The sequence below is a fragment of the Molossus molossus genome, unplaced genomic scaffold (assembly GCF_014108415.1).
Source record: "Molossus molossus isolate mMolMol1 unplaced genomic scaffold, mMolMol1.p scaffold_m16_p_11, whole genome shotgun sequence".
Taxonomy (NCBI): domain Eukaryota; kingdom Metazoa; phylum Chordata; class Mammalia; order Chiroptera; family Molossidae; genus Molossus; species Molossus molossus.
The window spans coordinates 43,886,665-43,901,527 of record NW_023425346.1 but is presented as its reverse complement, the minus strand read 5'-3'; the positions used below and the strand labels follow the sequence as shown (position 1 = coordinate 43,901,527).

The 14,863-nt window shown below is 37.0% G+C and overlaps 1 protein-coding gene across 1 annotated transcript in view; it reads left to right on the top strand.

Annotated features, from left to right (window-relative positions):
• IFIH1 (interferon induced with helicase C domain 1) overlaps window positions 1-14,863 on the top strand; it is a 53,971-nt gene that overhangs the window by 19,453 nt on the left and 19,655 nt on the right. The window contains exons 4-5 of the mRNA XM_036254155.1: window positions 6,609-6,713; window positions 11,933-12,153. Coding sequence (XP_036110048.1) covers window positions 6,609-6,713; window positions 11,933-12,153 — 326 coding nt within the window. The remainder of the gene's footprint in view (window positions 1-6,608; window positions 6,714-11,932; window positions 12,154-14,863) is intronic.

The following is a 14,863-nucleotide window of genomic DNA, read 5'->3' as shown; positions in this document are numbered from 1 at the left end:
CGGCGAACACTTTTAAACCATGCCCTCCTCCCTCCCCCAAAGAGCCCGACTTTTGAACATTTACCAGGATACCCTTAAATGTATCTCTCCACAGACTCTCCTCACGTCTGCCGTGACTACTGAACCTGCACAGCTCTCCCTGAAGGCTGCCTATCAGCTAAGGAAGTTGGCAATTCGTCTCTTTCTATCTTGCCACCCTGAACCTTGTTATTGCCAAGCCTTGCTTTCCAGGTGGTCATCTGATGTAGCTCTCATCACTGATTTTGCTCTAGGACTTTCTGCCGCTGTTACTGACCGGCAGTGAATGAATGGGCTGTCCTCGTGGGTATGGTTATCCCACAACCCTGTACTTTAATAACCATCTTTCTATTTGAGACCCAACTCTAAAGGCTAAAGGGCATAGAGACACAATGTAAGCCAACGTCCTTACACACAACTCAAATTTAATTCTGATGGAAACATTTCAGCCCTATAAATCCTATACTTCTATAAACAGGAGCAAGGAGCTCCGGATAGCCTTGTGGGCCTGTGGCTCTAGGAGAGTTTTTTTATTTTATTTTCTCTTTCTCTTTCTCTCTCTCTCTTTGGGAAACTCATTTCCTAGAAGCTTGGATCCAGGAGAGAATATGCAAGGTGGGTGGAGGTGGCTTCTCTCCATTCTGTGGGAACACATGTTCCCTGGCATGGAGAGCAAACTCTGACAGACCAAAATGTGAGCGTGTGTGTGCGTGCGCACGCACACATCCATATACATGGAGCTGAAAATAAAAGTCATCTATTTCCTCTCGAAAAAAGATTAAGTTATTTCAAAAGAAAAGGAAATATGTATTATTAGTAGTAAGAAAGTGAAGTACACTGAAGAAGGCCATGCTGTCTTTGTGTGCGTGCCCCTAGGTGCACGTGCGTTGGGGCCTTTGGGGGGTCTGACAGTCTCGGCTGGGGGGTTGTGCAACCGGAGGGAAGGTAGGAATAGCTAAAGACCTGAAGCTAAATGGCAGGAGGTCAGAACTAGAACAGAAATTGACCATGGCAAGTGGAATTAGACTATGTACAGACCCTGGCAGCATTGCTTCTTAGGAGAACGGGAGTTGCTGGTGCCTTCTCCCTCCATGGGCACAGGGAGTTGCTGGTGCCTTCTCTCTCCCTGGGCACAGGGAGTTGTTGGTGCCTTCTCTCTCCCTGGGCACAGGGAGTTGTTGGTGCCTTCTCTCTCTGTGGGCACAGGGAGTTGTTGTTGCCTTCTCTCTCCCTGGGCACAGGGAGTTGCTGGTGCCTTCTCTCTCCCTGGGCACAGGGAGTTGTTGGTGCCTTCTCTCTCTGTGGGCACAGGGAGTTGTTGTTGCCTTCTCTCTCCCTGGGCACAGGGAGTTGTTGTTGCCTTCTCTCTCCCTGGGCACAGGGAGTTGTTGGTGCCTTCTCCCTCCCTGGGCACAGGGAGTTGTTGGTGCCTTCTCCCTCCGTGGGCACAGGGAGTTGCTGGTGCCTTCTCCCTCCGTGGGCACAGGGAGTTGCTGGTGCCTTCTCTCTCCGTGGGCACAGGGAGTTGCTGGTGCCTTCTCCCTCCGTGGGCACAGGGAGTTGCTGGTGCCTTCTCCCTCCGTGGGCACAGGGAGTTGCTGGTGCCTTCTCTCTCCGTGGGCACAGGGAGTTGCTGGTGCCTTCTCCCTCCGTGGGCACAGGGAGTTGCTGGTGCCTTCTCCCTCCGTGGGCACAGGGAGTTGCTGGTGCCTTCTCCCTCCGTGGGCACAGGGAGTTGCTGGTGCCTTCTCCCTCCGTGGGCACAGGGAGTTGCTGGTGCCTTCTCCCTCCGTGGGCACAGGGAGTTGCTGGTGCCTTCTCCCTCCGTGGGCACAGGGAGTTGCTGGTGCCTTCTCCTCCGTGGGCACAGGGAGTTGCTGGTGCCTTCTCCCTCCGTGGGCACAGGGAGTTGCTGGTGCCTTCTCCCTCCGTGGGCACAGGGAGTTGTTGGTGCCTTCTCCCTCCGTGGGCACAGGGAGTTGCTGGTGCCTTCTCTCTCCGTGGGCACAGGGAGTTGCTGGTGCCTTCTCTCTCCGTGGGCACAGGGCCCCTTGCACTGCCCCCTGCTGTAAGGCAAAACCACTTTGCAGCGGAGTGCTCAGCCTGAGACCAGGGGTAAGAAAGGAGAACCGTTCTGTGGACTAAGAAATGCGTCAAGGCTGAAAACAGGAGAGACACTACCTGGCAGGAGTAGAAGTGACAACCAATTCGTATCCTACCTAACTAATGAGGTTTAGGTCTTAGGTTGAAAAAACAATGTCACTTATCAACTAATTGTTATAATAGCATTTTCCAGCAGAGGGCATACTTTACATTGAAATAGATCTAAAAAGGCTTTCAATCAAGAGGTTTTCAATTGAATTTTTTTTAAACTTCAATATTTTTGGTTTCTAAATGGTTTAAAAATATTTTAAAGTATTTAAGGCCCAAAGGATGTTAAATATGAAATTTCTCAGATTCCAGTTAATATTTCTGCCTTATTAGTAAAATGTTCGAGTTGTGGTTGCAAAATGAGGCCATTTTTCCTAGACACGCACTATCTTAAGCAGAGCTGTTCTTTTTTGTGTTGTTTACAAAATCATTACAGAAAATCCTATCTTTTAACTGGATGAGTATCATTTTTCTTTATTTCAGTAGAGTTTGATAAGAATGATTGCTTTTCTTTAACAGAAATAACCAGCATTTTCTGACCTGTTTCATAACTAGCTTTGATATTTTCCCTAGAGGAAATAAGACCTATATAAAAGTTAACTAAATACATTATGTAATAAAACTCGGATATTCAAAGTCTCTTTAGTGGCAGCTTCACGAGAATGTAAGATTTGTTTCTCTTCATGATTCATTTCCTTAATCTAACAGAATCATTCTCACAATAAATGAAAAAGTAGAAAGTACTATCTATATTAAAATTTTTTTTAAAGGTTAAGTCACTTGTTAGCAGTGGCTGAGTGTAGATCTGGAGACCGATCTGTCTGACTCCATAGCATGTGTTCTTTTCACGGGGACACCCCGTCTCCAATTGACTGTACTTTATCTGATCTATCTTAAAATATAGACACATGACTTTATTCATTAGGACATCAGTTCAGCTTGACATACTGTAAAAAGTATAAAGAGTGAAGCAAGATATTCCTATATAGTCAATTGCAGGAATCCTTGGCTTATAAACCCAGTAAGTTGTTTTAATTTTGACATCACATAAGCACTGTGTGTGTGTGTGTGTGTGTGTGAGTGTGTGTGTGTGTGTGTGTGTGTGTGTGTGTGATGATTTTTAAAAATGAATGCTGGAAGAAAATCTATGGGGAAGACATTCTCAATGTTATGGGAGATACAATATATTTTCATTCATTATTAAAGTTAATTCCTATAGTACTTATATTTCTGTGAAATAAAAAATATATCAAATGCATAAGAATTTGCTGCCTAGGACACGAATTATTTTTGTGCTGAGAAACTGGACACTTATATCCTTGCAATGACAAATAGACCTCTGTATATTCCCTTTCACTTCCGTAATGATCTCTAGCAGAATTATTGCAATGAATTTTGTCAACAGAACATTCTTCTTTTATTTGTGTGCAGAAAAGGTTTCAACATAAGTGTGGATGTTTAAATGTAAACGAAAGTCTATGGATGGAATCAGAAATATTAGCAAAATAAAATAACCAAACTTTTCTTGTAAAGACAAGCTGTTTCAGGATTGATGGAAAATTTGACATTACAATGAAAAGGTCTAGATGCTTAAAAAAAAACAACTTGATTTTACTTAGAAGGATCTGCTTGTTTACAAAGCCTCATGCAGTTTATCAGCCATGTATAGTGCTGGGTAAAAGACACTGGAATAAGGGGGACTTCCAACTCTGCCCTATTCTAACTGTGTGATCTGGTTAAACGATTTAACCTCTCTGAGCTGTGGTTTCTTACCTATAAAACTGAGATGTAATGGACATGTACCACTTAGGATGCTGGGAGTTTAAAATGTAATTTACATTACATCTGTGAAATCACAGAGCTCAGTGACACATTGCAGATTTATTTGTCAGATGAAAAATTAACCAAATAATGAACTTAATTAATAATACCCTAATTTTGGTAGCAGCTTTCTTTAATATTCACTAATTATTTGTGTGCATTGCATTAAATAGGTTCCCCAAGTCGGAAAATCTTGACTTTACACTTAATACCGAGCAGATTTAAGATTATGGTTTAACTGCTAGCGATTAGAAAATAAAATAGAAATCAAATATAATTTCCATTTGGATTACACTTAGTCAGAAACTTAAAGCTACAGTGTCAGATTTTAGATAATGTTTGTTAGTATTTCTCAGTATTTTTGGTATTGTTTTCAGTTCTCAGTACCACATTTAATACAGCAAGTGAAAAGCATGTCAAAAATTACTTTTTTTTTTTGCCTCAGAAATCGTGGTCTGTATTTCTAAGATCGAGAATTATCCTTGCAGTGACATTTTCCTCATCTCATTTTACACCTTGCCTTTTTCTTACAAATCATATTCTCTTTTCATCAGTACATCTGCCCAAAACACGGTTCTACTTGACAGTTCTATCCCACACTCGCCTCTGAGCTTCTAGCAAGGCATACCTTTGGGAGTTGCAAAGTGCCATAATTAAAATCTCTCAGTGAGATGTACAGGTTTTCCCGTGTGATCATAAGGGATTCCTCAAATCTGAGTTTTAGAGCTAATCTACAACAACTGATAAGCACAGTATTTTCACATTAGTATATTTATGTTGTGCTAATGTATTTAAACAGTATGTGTGTCCATTGAGAATTTTTCTACAAATGTCTTATTAGCTTTATTTTTACCTTTCAAGAAGAATACCCCACATATTTGATTGGCATTGGCTGTAATTCCATATTTCCCAAGCTAAATAGGCTTATCCAGGTTGCAAAGATATCACAGATGCTCAATGGAATACTAGTCGGCAATAAAAAGGAGCAAATTACTGATATAAACAACAACATGGATGCATCTCCAACTGCCTGTGCTAAGTTAAAGAGGCCAAACATGAAGGCTGTATAGTGCATAACTCTATTTATATTACATTCTGTAAAAGACAAAATATAGGGACAGAAACCAAGTCAGTGACTGCCAGGGGATAGGAGGGAACTGACTACAAAAGGGGTTGAAGGGACTTTTCAGATGATGGCAAAATCTCGATTGTGATGGTGATGACAAAACTATATGCGTTTGTCAAACTCATCAAACTGTACACCCCAAAAGAGTAATTTACAGTGTGTAAATTATACCGCAATACACCTGACTCTGAAAATATAACTGGCTAAAGAAAGAGAAGGTACCCGTAGTTTTAGGGAGTTGTATGCTATCTCTTCCAGAGAAGTTTTCTCAATAACATACTGTGTGTCTGTTCTTCACTCATTACTATTTCCAGCCTGAAGGCTACTTTAATATAATTTATTTAGTGCATTTGGCAGCTTTAGCATGAAGTAATAACTATCTAAGAAGTATAAGTATTAGGAAATGTTATTAATTGTACGAAGAACATTATAAAATGAAACTCTTGCCCTAGTAATACACCAAATACTTGAATTTTATTTTATTTTCCAATCATCAGCAATTAAGTTCTAGTGCTAAGTGCTGATCGTACCTGTATTTATTATTGAATAGTCATCCAGTCCTATGAGATAAGATGTACTAGCCTCTTTTAAATAAGGGGAAGTTAGGCACAGAGTAACTGCAACAGCAAATTTCTCCGATCCTTCAGATTCCAAAGCCAACACTTGTAACCACTTTTCATTTATTGTTATCAGTTTAGCAATAGTTCTGATCCTTGAGGACCAGACTGCAAAAATCCTTGGAAATAAACTGTAAGGGGATGAAGTCTTCCCTTGAAGGGAAGATTTCCAAAAGGAATTGATACTGAGTAGTAAGCACAGAAAATTAGGATCAACACATGAGGGGGGTGCCCTTGCCACTCATTAACTGTAACCCTTTGATAGACGCTTAGTTTAATTATAGTAAAAAAAAAAAAAAAAAAAAAGTTTTTTTTACAACTTTACATATACTCTCGTACAACTGCAGTGCCAGGCTTTAATGATATTCTTCCTGAGCAAATTCTTTTTAATATTTTAAAGTTATGTTTGTTACTGAACTGCTAGTTTCATAACTAACCAGTAAATCTATATACTTTATTAATTTTTTTTTACTTTATTACCTACCATTTTATGTGAAAAATAACTCAATGGTTTCTATAGGATATTTTTTGTTTAAATGACATTATCAAGCCTAGATGTTTTCTTGGACAACATGTACGTGAAGGTGGGGATGACAAGAGTAATAAATCCTTACAAATTTGCATTAGCTCTCATTTTGGACGTATGGTACCTTAAGTAGATATATGCATTTGATTCACTACCCGGCAGCTCCGCATCCACAGTGGAGTTTTTAAATGCAGCTTGCCAGAAACTCTTACCTTTTGCGCATAATTATTGGGTGTGCCTTCGCTCCTCACGCTGAACTGTATGTACTGTGTGCTGTAGAGGTGTGTAGTTAAAATATGTTTATTCTCAGAAATATTTTAGAAATATTTTAAAATGTTTTCCTTTGCAGAATCAGACACAAGTTTGGCAGAAGGAAGTGTCAACTGCTTAGATGAGAGTCTTGGACATAACAGCAACATGGGCAGTGATTCAGGCTCCATGGGAAGTGATTCAGGTACTGCCTAACTGTTGTGTAAACCTTACAAAGTGTGAAATAAGACGCCATATAGTGGAAAGCATGGGGGCTGTTCATACCCTCCCTAATGTATTTATGCAATTAAAGCAATTCTTTTCTACAGTTGAAGGAGTTTTGGAACTTTGCCATTGACTTCCTTTAAAAGTACAACTTACAAAAGTCTTAGAATCAGGCTCTCTAATTTTGATCCAGTACATAGCTTTTCGGTCTGGCATATGCCACGTTCCCTAGCATCATGTTATCTAGTGTATTTATGAAATCTGTTTCAATTAATTTGACTGTTTTAAATTCTGCATGTAATTTGGTACATTTATTCCCAAACCTGAAATTTTTAAATTAAAATACATTTAAAATAAAAACTTCAAGAGTTCTTCTTTCAATGAAAAACTAGAAATTACATATACAGTTAAAGAGTTCCAATTTGTAAAAATATGTGTTGCATAGGAGTAGAGCTACAAAATATTTTTGTCACTAAATGAGAACTTTACTTGGTGTTTTCCAAATGGCTCTTCACAGGAGTTGAATATCCCACCAGAAATAAATGAGAGTGCCGATTTCCTAACTTGTGTTGGTCTGATCAATTTCAAATCACTTCTTTCTGTTCTTGGAACGTGTATTTCCATCATTATTACTGAGCTTAAATGTTAACATCTGTTAAAAATGGGTGATAGGTCCTCGGATGTCTGTTACACACCTTTCGGTATTTGTATGTTTGAAATGTATCATTATTTGACAAATCACAAATAAAAAATGCTTTGGCAATGTGGCCAGCTAAGAAGCAGTAGAAAACTGGAACATTAAGAAACAAATTACTTTAATCTGTATTTGTTTTGTGATTAAATTACAGTAAACACTTAGAAAATATTGTGTACTTCAGATTGTCCTGCATTCTCAGAATTATAGAAATTTAGATCTACAGTAGGTCTAAAGGGTCAAAATAATTTATATAAGATGCTCATCTGCCCTAAAAGCTTTCAAATGGAAGTATATCACTTCTTTGATTTAAATGTCCTTTCTCTCAATAGCACTTCAAATCCCTTGTAACAAGTTGGTTTGAGGAAGCCCAATTCACCAAATTTCAGTCATAACATTAATTTTAACTAAAAAGGGATAATTCACTTTCTGTTCAATTTGGTCATTGTTTATTAAGTTCTTGTCATGTGTTTATTTCTGTTAATTATATTTATTTATTTTTTGTATGCTTGTTATACAGTTGTTTAATCTAATTATAAATTTTTGATTAAATGCTATTGATCCTAGAATTCAAAATATACTCTAGCTAATATGTAACATTTTATGGGTAGTTTTAAGCTTCTGGACCTCATCCTAATTTTTATTTGTCTCCAGAAGGGCTTTTCAACAACATTCATTCATTCAATACACATTTAATGGCTATCCTCTATGTACAGTGCATTTTGTCTAGTTTGAGCTCTTAGCAAATGTAACTGTTTACTGATTTTCAGTCCTCAATGTGGCATGAAACGTGATAAATCTAAATGCAACCTACTTTTAAAAAGCAAATACATTTTCAAAGGCAAATACATGTGAAGACAAACACAGTTTCAAAGGATATCCACTGATGTTTTAGATAGGGTCAGTGCTTAGGAAAAAGAATTGCCTTGCATGGTCTGTAGTAGAATTCTGAAATGATAAAATTAAGACATTCCTTTTCCTTAAATACATGATATAGAATGAAATAGAAATCACTTAAAATAAGGTTTAGATGAAATGCTAATTGTTAAACACATATTGAATCACTGAAAAGCATTGCGTGTTTGGGATCATATTTTGACCTTTGAGGCTGACATCAAAGGGATGTTCTTGCACATGTCCTTTGTCTACCTTCAAAGGTCACATATGGGCCAGGAGGATCATGGGCATGACCCCATACCATAACATTACGTTTCTTTGTGAGGTATTATGTCATAGTAAAAGATAATTAATGGTGCTTTCAAAGTTTAAATATTCCAATTATACTATGGAAGGCATTTTGTTTTTCTGTTTCTCATTTTCAGAGAGATACACTGCCTAACACAAAGTAGCAAATTTTTTAGAATACACATTGGCCTGATATGTAGAAAGTGTTTCCTTACTATTTCAAGGTAATACCTATTAATATTTGTCCAGCTGGAATGGCGTGTTTTTTTGTGGTTACATACTATAGGTAAAGGAGTACTTTTTCAATTTCAAACACATGCAGTGACAGACCTTTTCTCTCCAAGAATAACTCAGCTGTCAAAATCAATGTGAGAATGAAATTTGCCACATGGTGTAGTTCCAATAGAATGTTATTATTTAAGCCCTATTTGATTTCATTTTTTGACCATTTATATGGTATAGTATAATTTTAAGGTCTTTAATCAATATTTATTGTAGAGGAAGAGCACAAAGTTATACAAAGCCTGTGCATATTTTAAATACCATTTTAATTATTGCATTTAATTGATTTTGCTTTTCAAAGAGAGCCAAAAAGAAACCAACAACAAACAAACAAAACCCAAACATTAAAAAATATATATATATATATATATATATATATATATATATATATACAGGAAATTGGCTCCTGGATCATTGACACCAGTCCAGTTCTCTCCTTCTGGTGACAGAAAAGAGAAAATTCTCTGTTCATTGCTTATGTGGATAAATTCTTCCATCCCTATGTCAGAGGATGTGATAAGGCAAGAATCAGGCTGAATATTTAGCACTCACCCAGCTCTTCTCCTTTGGATGCTATTCTCACAATGAATCCAACTCTAATTATTTCCATATTCACTCTGTGCTTCTCTTTTAAACTTGGGGACACCCATCGAATTTCTTAGACTTGACTCAAAAATGTGGACTATTATATTGAACTGTCTCTCTAATAGCCAGATTCTTTTAGTGGCAGCAGTATAGTGCCCTAGACTCTGAAGTCCTTGAGGACAAGGACTGTATTCTTGAGATCACATGGATATAATACGCACCCAGTGAAGGGTTACTACATAATGAATTAATGGTACATAACTTGTTAAGTAGCAGCGACATGTCATGACTTTGATTCTAGACTTAAATTTGAACATGCGAGCTCTTTCAACAGTCTAAGACTTCTTAAATGTATTAGCACAATGTTAATATGCATAAGTGATATTGATGTGCTCCTCATTTAACTTAGTTTTAGATTCCTGGGTAAAGGACTTTGGAAATTTTTCTAAGTTTCTCTTTTAAATGTTTGTTACCCAAGACTTTAATAATAAGCATGAAAAACAAAAGGAGGGAATAATGATTTTTAAAAGTACATGCAGCTGTTATGAGGAAAGCAGATTTTTTTATATATTTTTTAAATCTATGCAAAAGTATACCTGGAGTGAAATTGAATAGAGAGAACTTGCTAATATCTTTTCACAAACTTCCTAGGTCAAACAGCAATTCGGCAAAGGTAAAGTTCTGGATGTTGGTTTAAACACAATTTAAAATACATCTTTCTTTGCAAATGATGTGGGTCTTTTAGAAAAGTTATGTGATAAATGCTCATAATGTAGATGGAATATTAAAATGTTGATAATCTATAAAAGCCACTCAAGAGGAGAAATGATAATCTTAAATAAATTAGAAACTTCCATAAATATAATGGAAGATGAATTACTATTTAGGATGTAGAGTTCAAAACAAGCATGGCGAGAACACTTGCAAATGTATATTTTTAAATGTCGGTGATCTGGAATGAGTTTTTCCTGAAAATCATAGTAAATGAATCTTCAGCTGATCCAATGATAACTTAAATGTATTGCATCTGTGTTTACTCACTCATACAGAAGGTACATTTCCTGCCAGGTTAGGAGATGACTCTTACTAAGTGGTATTTGGTGTGAATTTTCCTACCTGTTCAGATGGAACTATCTCAACAAGTTAAAACGTAGTTAAATAGAATCATCCCTTTGCTGAAACGGAACCATCAGCAACCTTTTTGAAGTTAATGGGATTATGTTAGCTTAGTTTTATTGCGATCACTGATAAGAGAAAGAACAATTACTTCATGTGTAATGAAATACTGATAAGCGCTGTCATTTTATTTTTTCTTATGATTACATAAAGCATAAGTTAGGCTTTTAAATTGCTATAATATTTATTTTACTGCATTCCACATGATGAGTTATACATTTTTAGATCCTTTTTCCCCTGGCTACTATAAATATGGTCACTTCTAAAGAAAACATATTTAAACCAAGATATGCTATAATGATTTTATCCAAATGTTTATAAAATTAATATATGTCAGTACTTTTATCAATATTTTAAATTCATAAATCTATGTTAATTAGAAATATTTTTAATTTACTGTGCTTTGAGTTTTGGAAAAATATGAATATGTGGAGACATACATATAAGGAAGTGATAAAGATCACAATTCAAAACTAAATAGCAAAATTACTCACAATTCGGTTTAAAATAAAATTGTTTCTTGTTGTTGAATGAAAATCTACAAATTAAGGTTAGTATGGAAGGAGTTTTCCCTTTGTTCATAAATATTGCTTCTGTTTAATCTGGTTAGTTCAAAGGCCAAAAATGGAATTTTGGGGTGCCATTTTTAGATATTTTAGATAGATGATAGATGATAGATAGCTAGATAGATTGATAGATGTGCAAACTCTTGGTGTTTGGTTGTCAAAGTTTTCAAATGGAGGAAAGTAGCATCAGCTGTAATATGTTCTTTGTAATGAAAAGTAAGGGGGAATACTGAACAAGGACTGATGGTTCCCACTTACCCGGTTCTCTTGATTTGTAGGTGGAGGAGCTAAAGAAACATGTAAGGCATAATGGCCCCACAGAGATGGAAAGGCTGATACATGAGAACTGCTGTATAACTGCCAGTCTTGCACCTTTCTGTACTTGGCCCTTGGCTTTGCCCATTCTCTGAAAAGACTGTGGAATGTTGCCCCTTTTAGTCCTCCATCCATCCTGTTAATTCACTCCCTCTGCACCCCCACCCCCAGGCCTCTTCCATGAGGAGTGCCTGGCGTTGTATCCTGCAAATACAAACAAAGCTGATGCCCATTTGGTGCAGAAAATAGAAAATGAATTGGTTTGGACCATACATGAAAAGCATTTTAAACACAGAGCCCTGTGTTCAGTGTGAGGGCTTCCTAGCCTTAGTCATTTTGTTGCCCATTCTCTTATTTATTTTTCTCCCTATTTTTCTTTCTTTTAACCTCTTTCAGATGAAGAGAAAGCGGCCGAAAGAGTATTCCCTGAGCCAGAACTGAATCTCAGACCGTACCAAATGGAAGTTGCCCAACCAGCCTTGGAAGGAAAGAATGTCATTATATGCCTCCCTACAGGGAGTGGGAAAACCAGAGTGGCTGTGTACATTGCCAAGGATCACTTGGACAAGAAGAAAAAGGCATCCGAACTAGGAAAAGTCATGGTCCTAGTCAATAAGGTATTCAAACATAATATAACATTGTTTTCATTTTATTATTTTTACACATTTGTATAGTGAGATTTGTAACAATAGATGATACAGATTTAGTTTCATTAGGAAAAATGTGAACTTAATTTATTTTATCTTAAATCTTCAAATTATATGTATATCTTAGTTACTAGCCTTTATAATGGAATTTTTCTATAAAACCAGATTAAGTCAAATAGCTGTAACCTATGCATAAAGGGTGTATTTACCCAGATATTCTTTAAGGTTGACTGGTACTAATTTACCATTGCATGTGAACATAAATGACCTCAAAATATTACTGGAATCTAGGATCAAATATTGTCTTCTAGATAAAGTCTGTTTAACCATTGGCTTTTGGTCAAAGGTGGTATTTGCTCTTTATCCAGAACATATACACACACACACACACACACACACACACATACATGTGTGTGTATATAAAGTCTGGATATATATAAATTTGTTTTAAGAAAAAGAAAAAGTTAAATTAATATTTGGCTGATTTATATCAGGTTAGATAGGTAAATAGTTTTCAAAGATTTTATGTATATAACATATATCATTAAATGCAACTGAGGTCTTCTTTAATAATTCATACCTTGGGGCATATGAAAGCCATCTTTATAAGCAGGTATAAGTCTCCATTGTAAGAAAACCTAGTTATTTGAGATTTATTCAGATAAATGAGAGTTTATTATCTTATAAATTTATAAACTGTGGAGATTAATCTTTACCATTTTTTGGAGTAAATGGAGTATACTTTTCCATGACCAGAAAGTCTTCTTTTTCCCATTACATATGATAACTAGATTCTCAGTTATTTCTTTACAGAAAATGTAGCAATAGATGATGCAACTTTCCTGTATCTTTTGTATTTCTGTTATGATAAATGTTTTAGTTTCAACCTGCCTTTCAGTACCAAAGACACATACTCAAAATTTATGGTCTGAATGATTTCTGTCATGTAATTCTAAATGCAGTTTATATGTATATGTGCTAAGCCTAAAGACCTGTCCTTTATATTTGTATGTACATTATTAGAACAGTTTTATTTCTTTAGTGATAATGGTGATACATTAAAATTTTCATATAGCTTTTCATATATTCTCTATATTAAGGATATTATGTTTTGGAATACAATGAATATAGGTGTTTGATTGTGGACAAATTACTAACTTTTCTCACATTAGTTTCCTCATCTATAAAAGGAATAAAATTATATGACCCTGAATAGTTGTTCAGAAGTTTAAACTAAATAATCTATCTAAAGCCTAGGAGTAACTCAGTGAACATTACTGTTTTCTCCCACTCCTTCCTTTTCACTTTCATAATTAATGAAATGAAATTTTGTATTCTTCAACCAGTGAGCAGGGTCATAAGTGTCAAGTCCAGAAAAACAAAACAAAACAAAGTTAACTGGATTCAAAACCACTTATGCTGATGTTCTTAATACCATTTGAAGTTCTGCCATTTCCTTAAAGTAAATCTCATCTACACTCTCAAAGAGCTCTTCTGCCCTACTTGTCTGTCTCTATTTTTTTCCCTTTATTGATTTTAGAGAGAGAGGAAGTGAGAGAGTCATAGAAACAGCAATGAGAAAGAACATTGATTGACTGCCTCCTGCATGCTCCCCACTAGGGATGAGGCACACAACCTGGGCATGTGTCCTGACTGGGAATCGAACCCGTGACTTAATGTATGGGTCGATGCTCAACCACTGAGCCACACTGACTGGACTCTGTCTATTTTTGTTGTTGTTGTTGTTGTTTTTTGTTTTTTAATCCTCACCCGAGGACATTTTTGCATTTATCTTCTGATAGAGTGGGAGGGATGGAGGGTGGGAGAGAGAGCGAGAAACATTGACATGAGACACATGAGTGGCTGCCACCCATATGACTCCAACCAGGGCCAGGGACAAACTACAACCGATGTACCCACCCTCAGCGGGAACTGAACCCGGAACTCTCTGGTCTGCAGGCCAATGCTCTAACCGCTGAACCAAACTGGCCAGGGCTCTGTCTCTCTATTATATCACCTCTTCCAAAGCCTGTAATCTCAAAACCTAGGAATTATTTTTGATGCATCTGCTTCCTTACTTTCCTTATCAGGTCACAGCATCATAGACTAGAGTTGAAAGAGTTCTTCAAGATCCAGCTTTGATCTATTGCCAAGTGGTTCTCTCACCTCTGCTGAGTAACTTCTAATATCAAGGATGCTTCCCTTCTAAAAGACAGCTTGATCTATTCTTTGAACAGCTGACATTGTCAGAAAGCCTAATGTGTATTCATCAAAATTGGTTTCTCTGGCATCCACTCTCATTGGTTAGAATTCTTTCCTCTGTGATGATAAAGAGGAGGTTAAGTTATGCCCTGGCGGATTTGGCTCAGTGGTTGGAGCATTGGCCCACAGACCAGAGAGTCCCAGGTTCAGCTCCCGCTAAGGGCATGTACCTTCGTTGCTGTTTGTTCCCAGCCCCGGTTAGGGTGGAGTGGGTGGCGGCCACTCGATGTGTCTCTCTCACATCGATATTTCTCTCTCTCTCTCCCACTCTATCTGAAGATAAATGTATCCTCGAGTGAGGATAAAAAAAAAAAAAAAAAGAGAGAGAGTAGCTTAAGTTGCAATTTTCTTGTCTTACTATAGCCTTCCACATAAAGAAAGAAGCAAGCATCATGCAGCTTCTAAGTTATCCTTCTTG